This window comes from Theobroma umbraticum, unplaced genomic scaffold (genome assembly GCF_002168275.2).
Source record: "Theobroma umbraticum cultivar Fairchild unplaced genomic scaffold, ASM216827v3 scaffold_204.0, whole genome shotgun sequence".
NCBI lineage: Eukaryota > Viridiplantae > Streptophyta > Magnoliopsida > Malvales > Malvaceae > Theobroma > Theobroma umbraticum.
In genome coordinates, this window is record NW_018397267.1 from 6,299,003 (window position 1) to 6,315,556 (window position 16,554).

The 16,554-nt window shown below is 31.9% G+C and overlaps 2 protein-coding genes across 2 annotated transcripts; one reads left to right on the top strand and one right to left on the bottom strand.

Moving 5' to 3' along the window:
• The first annotated feature begins 1,554 nt into the window (after positions 1-1,554).
• On the top strand, positions 1,555-6,467 carry LOC110424100 (IAA-amino acid hydrolase ILR1-like 4). Its single transcript, XM_021438601.1, has 5 exons — positions 1,555-2,073; positions 2,479-2,604; positions 4,027-4,341; positions 5,466-5,594; positions 5,807-6,467. Exons 1-5 carry the CDS (start codon positions 1,711-1,713, stop codon positions 6,218-6,220), a joined length of 1,347 nt encoding a protein of 448 aa, XP_021294276.1. The 5' UTR covers positions 1,555-1,710; the 3' UTR covers positions 6,221-6,467.
• Positions 6,468-14,064: 7,597 nt separating this feature from the next.
• LOC149526716 (uncharacterized) lies at positions 14,065-16,067 on the bottom strand. Its single transcript, XM_089784904.1, has 4 exons — positions 16,028-16,067; positions 15,407-15,817; positions 14,283-14,385; positions 14,065-14,173 (listed from the first exon to the last, which is right to left on the bottom strand). Exons 1-4 carry the CDS (start codon positions 16,065-16,067, stop codon positions 14,065-14,067), a joined length of 663 nt encoding a protein of 220 aa, XP_089641030.1.
• Between the last annotated feature and the right edge of the window lie 487 nt (positions 16,068-16,554).

The window sequence follows — 16,554 nt, forward strand, 5'->3', positions numbered from 1 at the left end:
CATCATTTACTAGCAAATCATATATTTCCATAATTGAGAATTTTAAGATTGCTACCTGAATTCTATTAAATCTGGTCAATGGGATTTCTTATTAGATTGCTACATCACTTCTATTGAGATTGATGAGTGATTAACATGACTATTTTTTAATCAAAACAACAAAAGAAGAAAAAATTAAAAGGGTCCTTGATCTGGTTCGTCGGCCTCAAGAAACCTGACAAAAACGAAGGACTCTTAGGCTTGTACACCCTTAATTGGGTGAAAGGGTCTTCTTTTTTCCATCTGGATTTTCATAAAATTTCAGCTCAAAAGTAGAGTAATTTTTTTTTCTCATGGTTTTCGCAGGAAACAAACAGAGAGTACCATACCTACAAAGAAAAAGAAAGGTGGAGTCGTGGAAAACATAGTCAGCGTTCCTTTGAAGACGTGCCGCGAAAAGAGTAGAGTTGATTCACTCACGGTTGGCTGTTAAATGAAATAATTAAGGCCCAACCGTGAAGACATCCCAAAAAACGGGATGGCTGGGCCTAACACTAAATCAATCCCTTTGCTTAGTTAAATGAAATAACTGTTTATTCAAATAAAAAATTAAATATTTATTAGCCAAAACTTTTCAATTAAAACTTTATAACATGATAACCAAATATAAATATTACCATATTTTGGTATCTACTCTTTATTGAAATTTTATTTTGAATGCTTTTCCTTATTTTACCATAAATGCTTTATTTAAATATATAAGAACAAGGTAATTAAATTTCTTTACATAAAACATAAATAAATTAATTAATTAAAACAAACCTTTTCACCTGCCATTCAAAAGCAATCTTATCCAAATTTAGAGTATTTTTCCTATAATAATTAAAGATGAAATTTATTTTAAATTTATAAATAAGATTTTCTTTTCGTGAGATGTGTGTTCTTTGATCTACGGCGTGAGTGGCGCAGGCGATTAAACGAGGATCATGCTTTTTTCCATGTTGGCACGTTTTCCAAATGCGTTTGACTGATTGGTAAGGTCTCTTTGAGGTACCCCTCAAAACTTCTGACCTACTCCCACAAAACATGAAATTGAGGGAATTTCTTTTATCTTAATAAATTAGGATATTTATAAATATTAATTAAAAGTAATTCATATGTACTGAAAAATTTTCATTTAATTCATTGTTTTTTGAATTAAACAATAGATGATATATTAATCTTTTAAATATCACTTTAATCAATACCATTAACCACTAATTAGTATTTTTTTAATAAATTATTCTTAATAATAAAATTTATTAACAATGAAAAGATTGATTTAATTGCTAATCTTAAATGCTTTTTTGTTGACGTTAACCCTAATAATTAAGCTTACAAAAAAAAAGAAAAAAAATCATCTTATTATTCATGTTTCACAACATAGATTTCGTAATGCACTTTCTTTGCCGTCCAAGACTTCCTAACCAGCAAGTCAGATATTGTTAGGTAAATTCAGCACGTGGGGCAACTGTGGACTGTGATAGGTACAGCTAGGAAGTCACCTAATGCTTTTATATTATCACGAAAAAACATCAACCCAGCAAAACATTGCTGCGGATTCCCTGGAACCAAAATCTTTAATTATTCTCAACAAAAACAATTAACAGTCCATCTTGCTTTAACTTACAAATTCTCTTCTGTGACCTAAAAAGTTCAAGCTTTAAGCTTTGTTCCCCCAGTAAAACAAGCATGAGTTTCTCCAAGTTTGTATCCTTTGTTTTGATATTGCATCTGCTTAATCCAACAGTTGTTTTGTCATCTTCTTTTTTGAGCTCATCAAATGGGTGGTCTGAAATCCCCAAGAAGTTTCTTCATTTTGCTAAGGGGCCGGAGCTTGTTGATTGGATAGTGGGTATTAGGAGGAAGATACATGAGAATCCTGAATTGGGATATGAGGAATTTGAAACTAGTAAGCTGATCAGAGAAGAATTGGATAAAATGGGCATTCCCTATAAGTACCCAGTTTCAGTTACTGGTGTTGTTGGCTATGTTGGGACTGGTAAACCTCCTTTTGTTGCAATAAGGGCAGATATGGATGCTCTTGCTATGGAGGTTTGAATTTATTTTTTCTCTTATCTTCTCGGATTCATTTAGAAATTCTGGTTTTTGAAAGTTAGTTTGTCTTAAGCTAACTAAATCTGCAAAGATGGGCCTTAATTATTGTATAATTCAGTGATTTTATTCAGTTGTGTTTACTTTCACTAAAGTTGGATGTATATGGATTGAGCTTGATATGTCAATTCTTGGTGTACAGACTTCATTGAAATTAATCTTATGATTTACCAATTGTGCTAATATGATTTTTTTTTGGTAAACCAGAATTATTTTAGTCAAACTCTTGCTCACCGATTTTATTTGATGTTCAAAAAGATGTTTGCTTTCTATTTTTCTCTTCATATCGTAAGAAGAAAGGAATCAACTGTGAACTTCCGTGAATGGGCTGTTTGAAATGTGTAGGAATTGGTGGAGTTCGAGCACAAGAGTAAAAATCCAGGGAAGATGCATGCTTGTGGGCATGATGCTCATGTTTCAATGCTTCTTGGTGCTGCAAAAATACTGAAAGAGCATCTTGAAGAGTTAAAGGTGTGTCAAATCAATTTCTCTTACTAATTTCATATTTATGTATCCACAGTCCAATTTTGTTGAGTCTATAGCTTGGTATCTAGGCCTTCTGGGTGTTCTTCTCCTTCAAAAAAAGGTATTATATCATTGCAAAACTGCTAATTTCACTTGGTAATATATGATATGAAGGAAATGCTAGTGAATATATTCGTTTATCAAAATGTCATTCTATGCTGCTCTGGCAGACAGTACTATTTTTTGAACCACAAAACTGAAGCTCTCTGCTTCGCTGGTTAATGATCGGGTCAAATAATGAAGAAATTACCAAGATGATGGGATGAATGATTGGCTACAGAAAGTTGTTTTTGTTAGTTTTTTTTTTTTCCTTAAAAAGATGGAATAGTGTTTCATTGGTAATGGAGATGTGGAAGAAGGGAAGAGCACTCTTTCTCTCTAAATGGAGAGGCTGTTTCTTTTTTCGGGGAAAGGATAGTGAAATTAGATATAATTAAGAGAGAAAGACAAAACTTCTGAATAATATTGTACTTCTTGTTGCAGTTCCTCTCTCCCATTTTATGATTTTTTCTTACATAGATGTTAGTCAAAGAAATGGTTATCTGAAACATGGCCTTTTGAGAGGGGATTATTATGTTGATAGAGAAAGTCTATTTCACTGTCAAAATTGGCTTTCTTTTCTTCTTGAGTTGGTTGCCTTGTTCAGTTTTTCTATGAGACCTAGACTTCTTCTGTTGCCTTACTGTCACTTTATGTGATGACTTGCTTTCTGGTAAGTAATAAAGGATTGTGTGTCATTTTGTCTGGTGATTTGGCTGCAATACAAGCATAACTTCTTCTTTTTTTCACTGATACTAGTTTTAAGGCATATGCTGCACCTTTAATGTATTATGGGGCATCAGTGTAAGTTTTATTGGATATGATTGATGGAAGCTCCTTGTATCAATTTTTTTCTCTTCTATAATAATGAAGGTAGAGGATGCGCATGCGGTAAAGTAGACATGAGAGAAAATGCCATAAAAGACAATATATTAAAGTATAATAGGAATATGGAATTGTTTCAAAATCTTATTGTTAAAACAAGGTACCTCCCTAGGTAGCTCTAGGGAGCCTATGCATTCGTAGGTAATTGAAACATCTGAGAATTCCCTTACTGAATAAGGCACTTAAATTTCCTTGTGGATGTTTGTTAGAGACTTTATTCATTGTTATGCTGACAATCGATAGACACTTAACCTGAAATTCTGGTTAGTGAAAGACTTCTGACCTAACTGAAGAAAGACAGCAGATTATCTAGCCTGTGATTCTGTAGCCAGTGCCTGTTCTCCTATTGATATTCACACATTGTCCCTCAAAAGTTTTAACTGTGTTAGCTTCCTTCTTTCACATATAGATGCTTGATGCTGTTCAATTTTATTTCTTAATCAGGGTACAGTTCTTCTTGTTTTCCAACCAGCTGAGGAAGGAGGTGGAGGGGCAAAGAAGATGCTAGATGCTGGAGTGTTAAAGAACGTTGATGCAATCTTTGGGCTACATGTTGTACCTGATCAACCTATTGGTACAGTGGCCTCCAGGCCCGGTCCTCTATTGGCTGGGAGTGGCTTCTTTGATGCAGTAATAAGTGGAAAAGGAGGCCATGCAGCCATTCCTCAGCATTCAATAGATCCAATTTTGGCAGCCTCTAATGTTATTGTTAGCCTACAACATCTTGTTTCACGTGAAGCTGATCCACTGGATTCCCAGGTACATTTCTTTTTTGCACTGCTTCTTGCATTCTGTGCTTTCCTTCCTGTGCATACTAAGAAATGATTTGGCTATCTTGTTTGGCTTCCTATAATGCTGTTATTATGCTATAGATGCTGTTTTGTCCTTATATACCCCAAATTACCTCTCTAAAATTTGTAATCAAGATGATTCCTCATTTGGATTTTTGAATTCAGTTCAGTTCACCTTGCAATGTTTTTTTGAAAAGAACTCCTTGAAATGTTGAAGATGCAGAAAACTTTCCTTTTTAAAGATTAATGTAACTGATACCAGTTTTTCCATAACGAAGCTGCGGCAGTTTACTTTGATGTGGCTGATGTAATTATCAGGCAACAAGTTGCTAGGATGTGCATTTGAGTGAATGGTCATGTTTACCATCTGTCAGGATGGAATGACGGACAATTATAAAGAATAACGGAGAAATTATGTCATGTGCTTGCATATACATTTTGAATTGGTTGTTGGTGTTGTGGTGTATTTTTAAGTGTTCTGTTAAGCTAATTTAGCAATAGATTTATGTTTATTTTGTTAATAGCATGTTATGTTTCTTTAAGTAGAACCTGAAATTACTCAACTCTATGAACCTGCCCTTGTAAATACTGCTTAGGGAACAAAACCAAGGTCTTAAGGGATGAGTAAAGTTAAAACAGTATAGACGAGGGGAGGACAAGAAGCTTTGCACATCTGATCCATTGATGAGAGGGAGGAGATCTCTAGGTTCAACAACTTCTTAAATTCCCCCCTAAACTAAAAATGCAAAGAGAGAACTTCTAAAAATTTTGGTTTCCCTTTGACAATTCAATTTCAAATATGTTATATTTATTAAATTATCATTCTTAGAAATATTAGGTCAGGAACTTATGTACTCTCATTAATAAAGATAACATATAATATGTAACCTAGTGGAATTTTGATTACTTTTCTCAGATTTTCTTTTCTTTGCAGGATATGTTTTTCGATGTTTAAGTCATTCTTCCTGTCCATTAACAATCATGACAAAATTTTTCTTTTCCTTCCAATGAGATATTTTCCCCGGCCCATCAAACCTATATGATATGTACTTTTTATGATACTCTGGACTTTAACAAACCATTTGCATGAAGGTGGTGACAGTTGCAAAATTTCTAGGAGGTGGTGCTTTCAATGTCATTCCAGATTCAGTTACAATTGGTGGGACCTTCCGAGCATTTTCCAAAGAAAGTTTAACACAACTAAAGCAGCGGATCGAGGAGGTATATTACTTAGATATTTGGAGTTAACCATTTTGCAAATAGTTCAGCAATCCTTGAAAGTACAAAGAAGAAAACAAAAGCCTTGTCTAGCATGTTAAGAAAGAGGTTGAAAAATATTACTTTTTCTTGGATTCCCAGCATTTAGAAGGTTGTACAAATCACATGTGTTTATAAGTTTGCCATCCCAAAAATCTGATTTACTCAAGTGACAGGTTATCAAAGGGCAAGCTGCTGTGCAGAGGTGTAATGCAACTGTTGATTTCTACGAAAATGAGAAACCGGTACCCATTTTCCCTCCAACCATAAATAATAAGGACTTGCATGAGCACTTCCAAAATGTTGCAAGGGACATGCTTGGTGCTGACAAAGTTAAAGACATGCAACCACTCATGGGATCTGAGGATTTTGCATTTTACCAAGAGGCAATTCCTGGCTATTTCTTCATGCTTGGAATGCGGGATGACACCGGTCCACAGCTAAAATCTGTCCACTCACCCTACTTTATGATCAATGAAGATGTACTTCCTTATGGCGCTGCACTTCATGCATCATTGGCTGCTAGGTATCTCCTTGCAGCAGAGCCAAAATATCATTCACCAAAGGAAGAATTGCACGATGAACTGTGAAGATTCTTGACTTTCCTCACTGGGGTTGGCACTTGGATAACTGCTGCTGTAAATACAACCTTATTTTGGTACAACACATCAAACGTATGCTTCAAGCTTCATCATCAGTGTCGTCAAAAGTTAGAACGTACTTTAGTTATTTGTTCTTTCTTTTCCCCTCTTCTTTTGGATTTTTTTGCTAAATGATAAAGCTTAGTTTAATATTTGATAACTCAAAACAGAAATAAGAAACCCCCTTTTGAGAGAATTCACTGGAAGATCATAATTGCATAAACTTTCTTGCCATTCTTTTTTTTGGATAAAGTAGAGGATAATGCTACACGGACACATCTTGCACACACAAATTGTGTACATAGTCATTATTTTTCCCTTCAAGTTTCATTTTTCTTCATTTTTAAACTTTATTTCACAAAACTGATATAATTCCAACGTAATGACCGATCTAATACCAAAATTGGTTCAGGCAATATAAACAAAAGTTTGAAGACAAAATTTACAAGACTGCAAAATAATAAACACACTGTAAATTTTATTTATGACATCAAACAACTTACGATATCAGAAGACAAGATTCTCCGAAATGGAAATTCGTTATTCCATTGTCCCCCACCAAACATGCACAAAGTGTTCTTATCTTTGGCTTTGATTTAGATTTTGGAAAAATGGCAACTAACACCAGCTTTGCCTTGGTAATTCTAGTTGTTCTAGGCATATCCATGGCGAAGTTCTCAATCCCAGCCAAAGCAGATCACGATGAACATAAAGAAACCAAAATTGCTGTCTACTTCCATGACTATGCCTCAGGCAGTCCCGACTCTAGCACCTTTCCAGTCACAATGTCACGGACTACATTCCTTCAATTACGTATGTGATAGTTCGTGCAACATTTGAGTGGACGCTTTCATGCAAACTAACCAATAACTCACCTAGATATGAACAAACATAAAAAATAACCACAAATTAGATTAAGATAATGTATATTGAAATAATAAGACATATCGAATGCCATACTCACAAACATTGGAGCCATATAAAGAAATATGAGTTACTAACCTATAAAGAACAATATTGGATTATTGTTCAATATTTTAAAGTTACTAACCTATTCTAATTGGGTTTTTCAAGTCTGGATATGGTGGAGATGCTATATGACTTGGTTGTGCACCGTGACAAGAAGGTTATAACTATTGGTAATGTCGATCCATATAGATATTAGTACATATAGCTCACAAATGATGTCTTTGAAATGTTGGTGGGCAATTCCAACGCTAGAGTAAGAATGGGTGTCTCCATTACTTCACAACACTCTAAATCAAACGAGGTTTTCAAATTTTATAAAGGTACCAAGAAAATTCATCTATTCTTAGGCCTGATTCCTGCTATTTCACTGTAAACAATGAAATCTGATAAGTTTTTTTTTTTTGTCAAAAATGCTAATGTGCGTGTCTCTACTAGACCTATGAATGTTGTTTTACGTGCTAGTAGAGGTAAGATTGGTGAGTTTAGTTGTAGTGTTCTAGATGTCTCTACTTCAGGCAAAGATCATGAAAGTAAAGTTGAAGTAGAGGTTAAAGTTGGAACTTCCAGTAGAGATGGCAAAGGTTTAAGTAGAGGTCAAGGATGAGGTAGAAGTAAAGTTGGTAAAGGACCTTTTGCTATTGTTGGTATTAGTGATGAAGAAAGCAGTGATTTAGATAGGGAAAGTAGTGATTTAGTAAGGAACATTAATGGAGAAGATGTATCCAGTGAAGATGTAGATTGAATGCTTAAGACAAAAAGTGACAAAGATATAAGTTATTCTCAAAGCAATTATGAGCAAAATGTTAAGGTTGAAGAAAATGAAAGAGAATGATGGTTTTTTCAATATTGGCACTGATGTAGAGGAGGGAACTAGGATAGTGATGAACGTTACAAGGAAGGTAGAGCAATAGATAGGTCTCTTAGAAGCATACTTTATACTCTTGATAAGAATGAGAAGGTTATATTAGAAGAGAATATGTTGTTTATAAATGTATATCACTTTAGGGAGGTGATGACTGATTATATGATCCAAGAAGGGATAGAGTTTTATAAAGCCAAAAATGAGAAAACTAAGTATAAGGCTTACTGTAAAAGAAATGGCTGTGAGTGGATGGTTTATGCAAACCTATGTTTGGATAAGAAAACTTTAAGATTAAAAAGATAGTGACGATAATTCTATTGCTACAAGTGTTTGGATTGCTAACAAGCTTGCTACCTTGAATTTTGAGTTTAGTGTGTTTTAAGGTGGCATGACGTATGCTGTTAGCTTGGGGATGAGTATGGTAACTTGTCCATATGGTGTATGGAATATTTTAAGTAAGGGTGTCTCAACATATTTCATGTATAGACTGATTGGTTGTTTATTTCAAGGCTTACTAACCTTGTGTTTGACTGCATTTAAGTATTCCTTGCTAGCATGCAACAGCTTGCATAAATTACAATGGAGGTGATTTAGAGCAATATTGTGTCAACTACACCTTTAAGGAAAATTTCATGCCGGCATGCAATGACTACATTCACCCTATACCTGACTTCACCATTGTTGAGTTCAGAGGGTAAATAGATCTAGAGGATCTTTCACTACTTTACCGTATCCCCAGCATACTCAAGAAGAACAAGAAAAGGGAACTTGGGAAAGTGTCAGTTAGAGATGGCAATGCCAGGAGGAGTAATGTAGACTGTTTATTTTTTAAAATATATATATAATTTAAAAAATTAATTAAAAATAAAAAAAGAAAAATTGAATTGCTGGCATGCTCGGCATGGCAGTAGAGACTCGACTGCTGTGACAACCAACAAACGCTAGACTACTAAGTAGTCATATTTTCTCATCTCCCTAGGACCCAACATCTTTTTCTCCAAAACAAACACTACTTCTAGCTAAGATTTTTTACCCTTTCGAATTCGCCTGTTTTCCGCCCTCCTCTCATATGATGAAAAACGAAAGTCAATTTTAAAAAAAGACAAGGGTTTGGCATCGAGCTACCAAACCCAAAGACGCTGCTGTTGGCAACACCAAGAGGTTGCTAAAAAGGAAGCTTGGAACGATGCCGTTTCACTGGAAGGTGTTGATCTCTTGAAGCAGGCTTGTGGGCTCCGTACTGGTCCAGTTTTCCCTGGGCTAATCTAGGCTCAAGCTTCGGTAAGTTTCAGATCTCTGGTTTATTGGGCTTGTGTTTTGGACATTTATGTTGGTTGGGTTTGTTTTAGAGAATTTTTAGTATAGTTTTTTTTAATAAATACAATACACATGAAAAATATATATATAAAATAATAAAAATGAAATATGTTTGTAGCAGCATGAAAACTAGAGGAATGGGAGGTGAAATTATTGAAATAGGGAAATCTACGTAATAATAATAATAATAATAATAATAATAATAATATATGTAAATAGAAAAATAGGTATTTATGTAAAATAGGTAAAAAAATGATAAATAGAAAATATATGTATATATCAAAATAGATTTAAGACTACATTAAAAAAATGAAAAAGTGAAATATCTAAAAATTACTTTGTAGGTAAGTAAAGAATAAAATGACAAATATTAGAAATAGATAAGTATTTAGTTGTAAACAAAATGTATTTAGGCATATAAAAAATATATAAAGTAAAAAAATATTTAGTTATAAAATAATAATAATAATAATGAGTTAAAATATAAAAGGTAAATATTTAGTTATAAAAAAATAAGTATAGAAGAACATATAATAAAAAGGGAAGTAATATTTAGGGTTAATAATTAAGAAAATAGAATATATATGTGTGGAAAATGCATGTACATATGTAATATTATTAACAAAGAGAATATCAAATTAGACCGAAGATGAATTCACCTAGAAAGGCAAAGAGTTGCTATTTTCGAGTGACTTTCCTAGGTGTAGAATTCAATTAGAGTTTTCTCCGAAGTGTTGAGATAAATCCTAATTTTATATTGTAGTTTTCCTTTAATTCATACAGAAACAAATTTATATAATATTCCACCTAAAATTAAATTTGACATGGTTAGTAGTTAATTGAAGAGAAATATATTGCAAATAAAAGATTAATTATTTGTTCAATAAAAAATATTCAATAAAATAAAATAATATTAACCCCTAATATTAATTAAAAAATATATTATCGATTTAAATAGAATGTTTCTTAAAATATATATAGTCAAAATAAATGAGGCAAACACATATATTTAAATAAAATGTTCTTTAAAAGATATATATAGCAAACAAACAAATAAATGGGTTATTAAATTATATTAAACAATTAAATATATATAAATTGTAATCAATGAAATTATGTTCATAAACACGCTTATGTGACATCATTCATAATTTTATTTTGACATAGCATACGACATGTTTAGTTTATTAATGGGATGAGAACCTCGATGATGGGATTTTCTTGAAGGCCTTGTAGAGACGAGTTCTTCTGAAGATATCTCTAGGTGAGCAAAACTTCAGGATTTCATTAAAGTGTTAAGATGGTCTACGAATGATTTTCTAATACAAAGTTTTCACTTCCTATTATTTAAAATTGGTAAGTCATGACATCATTTCAAATTGCATCATGTGCATCCGTAAAACTAAATAAAATATTTTAATTTGCTAACAAATTAGAAAATAAAGTAAATAAACAATAATTAAGGAAACATAAGAATTAAATTAATGGATTAGGACAACATATGATTAAGTGATATTGTTTATGGAATGAGCGTCACAAGGCTACTAATCCTTCTCCGTACATAATCGTACTCTCGAATCTAACTCTAATAAGTTGCAGATCAACTTATTGTTCTTTCAATAAACCTAAAATCAATTTAGGATCTCGTTGATTATAACAAAATTAATAGGTGATCAATCACACCTAACACAAAATGAATAGTGATGACTCCTTAATTTTTTTTCAAGTTTAACGGTCAAGTTCACGGACCCGCATGTTACGACAAGTAGCATTGTTAGGTGAACCTAATGCTTCATAGTTGGTCATCATAGAAGGACTTGTCCTAGGGTTCTCGTGGAATATAATAGAAAGGTAATGTACATTAATTAAATAATTTAGTATTTTACATTAAATATGCAATTAATGCATTTAATACATTTTTTATGTTTTAAATTAAAACAAAATACCTTGCCTAGGTTTTCATCAAGAGCTATTTGGTTTTTATCAAGAGCTGTTTGGTTTTCATCAAGAGCTATTACATCAAGAATTTCAAAAGGACCTACCTACGGGTCTGTAAGGAAGATTTGTTGTTGCTGTTGCTTTAGGACTTGGTGATGGTGCTAGATCTATCCTTTCTCATGATGATGCAAGGAAGGCTTCACTTGCAAGGAGGCCTTCATTTGCTGGACTTGCTGCGTCTACTTGAGTAATGAAGTCTGATGGTGTCGGAGGGACATAAACATGTGTCTTTGATGTTGTTAATATGTGAATGCCTTTGACACAATGTTTTAGGGTTTTTTTTAGTGTTTGGATGGATAACTAAAATGTAACAAGCAATGGATGCTTTGTATTTTTTATATTTATTTGTTTGTCATTATCTGAAAATTAGGAATAGATGCTTGACTTTGATATTGAACTCGTTGGCAGTAATCCCGATTGTTTTGTGGAGCTTTATTTTGTAAAGTTTGTGGTCTTCGTGCACAAAGGTTTAGAGAAGATTGTAGTCCTCATGTACACAAGGGACCTGATACGATTATTGTTTAAGATATATGATGAATATCAATTGTTGTAGAATATTGCATCCAATGCAAAGATGATATCATTTGTTTAGAAAAAAGCCTTTGCATTAACTCTTTTATCACTTGTTATGTTCAAGTCTGTTATGTAAGTATTGAAGGTATTAGGATTAGATTATGACTAATTCAAGATAATTCGCATCACAAGACAAAACACACAAGATATTGAAATGCTTTGTTATCTTTATGTCCATTCAAATTTTTTTTCCTTGTAACTTTTGCATTCAATATGTCAGTAACTTATAACAACCTGTATCAAACAAAATTACATTTAAAAGCCTCAACTTCTTCTCATTTTTTCTTCCCATCCCATCTTTTTAGGGCATTTTATCAAACAATTTTCAAAAAGCCCTTCAACCTTCATTTTCTCTTCCCACGTTCACCCTTACTTTGAATCAACTCAAGAACCATAGATGAATGTAATGGAAGAGTTAAAGATCATTTTGCAGCTTCTGTTATTATGAGCTACCACACCTATTAACTCTTTCACGACATCCATTCGGGGTTCTCGAAATAGAAATTCTCAAGCAAGATTGCAAACAACAAACACTTGAAGGGTAAAATCCATATATTGTTCTTGAAATGATCTTTTTCCTCAATTTTAATCAAAGTTTTAAGTGGGTTTGTTAAATGGACATTCCATCCAAAAAATATAAACACTTTTAACAGAAATTATGAAAAAATTAAAATAATATTTTTTATTAATTTTAAAAATTAATTATATATTTTTGAAACAAAATAGAATAAAGGGAACACCGATCTCCTCTAGGAAGCACTTATTGATATTTTTTAAAATTAATAAAAAACATATAATAATAATTTTTTAAATTAATAAAAAATAAAATTACCATTTCAATATTATTAGGTTATCGAGCTAATAAAAACACTAACGGTTGATTAACGATTAGATTTATGTATCTAACAGAATATATTTTTTAAGACAGAGTGTTTATTTCAAAAATTAATAGACCTATTCAAAATTTCAATTAAAATTTAAAAGGTGAAAGTATTTTACCCTAAAGTAAAATATTAGATTACATTATACATAGGTGAAGAATTTAGATAACAAGTGGTGCTGGAAAACATGACAGTAAAGAAAGAAACCGGTAATTTCACTTTTTATTACATTGTTTACATTTTATCTAAGTCATCAGTTAAGTCTTTCTTTTTTTTTTTTTTTACTTGTTTTTGTGTTTCCCGAAGAGTGAAATGGATATCATGTGATGTCCATTTGACTTTATTAATCAAAATTAAACGAAACAATATTATTTTGAGATGAGATGCATATTTTAAAAATAAATAAACTTAATTAAATTAAGATAATATTTTAAGAATTTGGACGTATTTTATTTAATAAAATATTTTTATTTTAAACTAACTAGATTGAATTAGTTCTTTTGCATAAGTGATTGATATTTGCTTTCTATCAATCTATTTATGGCAAAAAACATTCTTTTATACACCTTTTTTATTATTATAATTATAATCTTATAAAACAAAATGTCTCATATAATTAAAGTTATATATATATATATTACAGAAAATTGACTCTACGCTTTTGATAATTTTGATCACATATCACATTTTAACTAGTCAAGTATATGACTTCTATTGTAAAAGTGACCTGTCTAATAATTTCTCTTATTTCAATGTTATTACATTTTTGTTTTATCTCAATGCATATCACATCAATATTACAAAATTATCTGTCGGTTAGGAAAAATAATTTATATTGCTAATTAACAATATTAAAAAAAAATGAAAAGCTGTAAAACATGGAACGCTGACAGAAACAAACTAAAGCCCAAAATGTTGACTTTTTTTTGTCGGTTTGTGCCTAGCTATTGACTTGGGCAACGTATGCTGTTTGATATAACAGTTTCGCAAGGATAATTTGCCTGCAGTATATATAAAGGAAAACCATTATAGTCTCACTGATCTCAACGTTAAGGCGCAGTGGGGATCTAGGATGTCAATCAAGGAGGTCATCATTTTAATAAAAAAAAACACAAATAAATGAGATATTAAATTATTTTATATATACATATAAAAAAAAGATATTTTTTAAATTAATTTTTGATATTTACAAATTATAATATCATTCTATTTTTCATGTTTTGAAATCTTTTCATAATTGCTTCATCGTCAATAATTTTGAAAATATCCCTTTCAATATACGTTACTAAATAATCATTCAATCAAATATCTCCCATTCAATTACGAAGTATATTTTTAATGAGATTCATAGTAAAAAATTCTTTCAATCGTTGCTGTTACAACTAGCAAGACTAATGCCAACTTCACTAACATAGAAACCAACGAAAACTCAATATCTTTTTGCTTTTTAACAATATTTTGAGTAAGATCAGCAACTCCTTTTAGATCATCAAAGTCAACATTACTTCTCATATCTGAAATATAATTATCAAGTTGATTGTCAAGTGCCAAGAGATGTACATCATAAAGTACCAACGGATAAAACTTAGCAAGTTGAATCAATTCTTGTTTGTCAAAAACTGAGAAGGAATGGCATGGATGAAGACAAGCTATCCATGAAAGCAACTTTGTACTAACTTTATGAAAGAGCTCCTTCAGCTCTTGAAGTTGAAAATCAATTACAATGTAAAGTAAATCAACCTTAAATTGGTGAAGATTTGTGGATTTTTCAGCTCTACATCGTGATCTCCCACGGTGCACCAAGAAAGCAACCATGTTTAGAATATCAATCTCAAGCTTATTACAAAAATTACAAATTTCTATGAATAATCATCTCACCCATCTTCTCTAAATTGTTGTAACCTCTTCTTGGCTACGTTGACTAAACTCATAGCATTTGGAAGGTCTTGATCTTTTCTTTGTAATGTCTATGATAAATCATTTGTGATTTTCAACAGATTTTTCATTAAGTGTAATAGGAATACAAATTCAAAATCATTCATTGCTTCAATGAGTCTGATTATTTCACCCTTATTATAAAAAAATATCGACATATCTTTTATAGTCTCAAGCACATCAAGTGTTAGAGAAAACAAAGAAATCACACAAAGAATTGTACCATATTAATGTGAATCCGACATGTGTCTCCAAGTAATTTCAAAGTAGGTTTTTGATTCAAACCTCTTCCAGTCACCATATTACCTTGAGAAATTCCTTCAACTATTTTTTCAATTTGTTTCATCCAAAGTAGCTCCTTCCTTTTGCAAGAAGCCCTAACAAAATTTGTTAAAGCGACCAAATAATCAAACAATGAACTAAGCTTCTCATACTTTCTTACAACTGATACAAGTACCAATCGAAGTTGGTGAGCAAAACAGTGATCATAGAAAGTGGATTGATTCTCGGTCGATATCAAAATCTTAAGATCGCTAACATTTCCACACATATTACTAGCCCCATCGTAACCATGACCACTAATACGTCACGCATTAAAACCATGTGTCACAAAAAGCAAGTCATATGGCCTCTTTAGGATCCAAGAAGTGGTTTCAGAAACATTCACAATGCCAAGAATACAGTCAATGATGCATCCATGTTTGTTCACATATCTCAAGCTAACAACCATTTGTTCTTTGACAGTGGAATCACGAGCCTCATCAACTAGCAAAGAGAAGAAATTATCTCCAATATCTTCAATGATTACTCTTGTAGTCAGAAAAGTAGTAACGTTGCAAATATTCATTTGGATTGAAGTTGTATTCAATTTGTGATTCTTTAGAGCATTTTTCAGAGAAACTCTACTTGCTTCTTCATTATGTTTGCAAAGAAATTTTAGAAGTCTAAGAAAATTGCCTGGATTATTTGAAAGCCCTAACTCATCATGACCATGAAAAGGCAATGCATGCTCTGGATAACGAACTCAGCAATTGCTGCATCATGACCTAACACATTCAATTGATGCATTCAAACGAACTCAGCAATGAATTTTTGCTTAACTTGAAATCCCAACAACTATGCTTCATCAAATCTTCACAAGACTTTAAATATTTATTATGACTACTATCATGCACCCTTACATGTATATCCAACTTATTCTTCTTTTTTCAATTTCTAAACCGTTCACCAACAAATGAACCATGCCCACCTTGATGATCATCGCATTCAATATTGGAAAAATACAACATAAGCAAAAAGTAGCATCTTTACTTTCACTATATTCTAACTAGACCTGTCAAAATGGGCTTGGCCCATCGAGTCTGCTCATTTTTTATTAAATATGGGGTGGGCTGGGTTGAAAAATTTTGACCCATATTGGAACCGGGCCTAAATGGGCCAACCCATCAAATCAGTGGGCTGATATGGGCTGAGGTAGGGCCAGCCCTATGGGTCAGAAAAAAAATAATTTTAATTAATTTAATAATTTTATATATTTAATTATGTAAAATTAATAATTTAGTTACCAATAATATTGTTTATTTTATATATTTCAATGTCTTTAATCTTCATTTGTCAAATTAAAAATTTTAATTTAGATTAAAACTTATTATCTCTTTTTCTTTTATGGTAATGAATATTAGATTATAAATTGATAATAATTCAGACCTTGAGACATAATTGCTGTCTAAATAAGATTTAAATGTTTT

What these genes read in the sequence shown, in the direction of transcription:
- LOC110424100 (XM_021438601.1), top strand. Translation starts at nt 1,711, where the DNA reads ATGAGTTTCTCCAAGTTTGTATCCTTTGTTTTGATATTGCATCTGCTT. An exon ending in TGGATGCTCTTGCTATGGAG is followed by an intron (nt 2,074 to 2,478) that starts GTTTGAATTTAT and finishes TGAAATGTGTAG; the next exon opens with GAATTGGTGGAGTTCGAGCA. An exon ending in CTGATCCACTGGATTCCCAG is followed by an intron (nt 4,342 to 5,465) that starts GTACATTTCTTT and finishes ATTTGCATGAAG; the next exon opens with GTGGTGACAGTTGCAAAATT.
- LOC149526716 (XM_089784904.1), bottom strand. Translation starts at nt 16,067, where the DNA reads ATGATCATCAAGGTGGGCATGGTTCATTTGTTGGTGAACG. An exon ending in CTTGCTTTTTGTGACACATG is followed by an intron (nt 14,386 to 15,406) that starts GTTTTAATGCGT and finishes ATTATATTTCAG; the next exon opens with ATATGAGAAGTAATGTTGAC. An exon ending in GAGTTTTCGTTGGTTTCTAT is followed by an intron (nt 14,174 to 14,282) that starts GTTAGTGAAGTT and finishes GGGAGATATTTG; the next exon opens with ATTGAATGATTATTTAGTAA.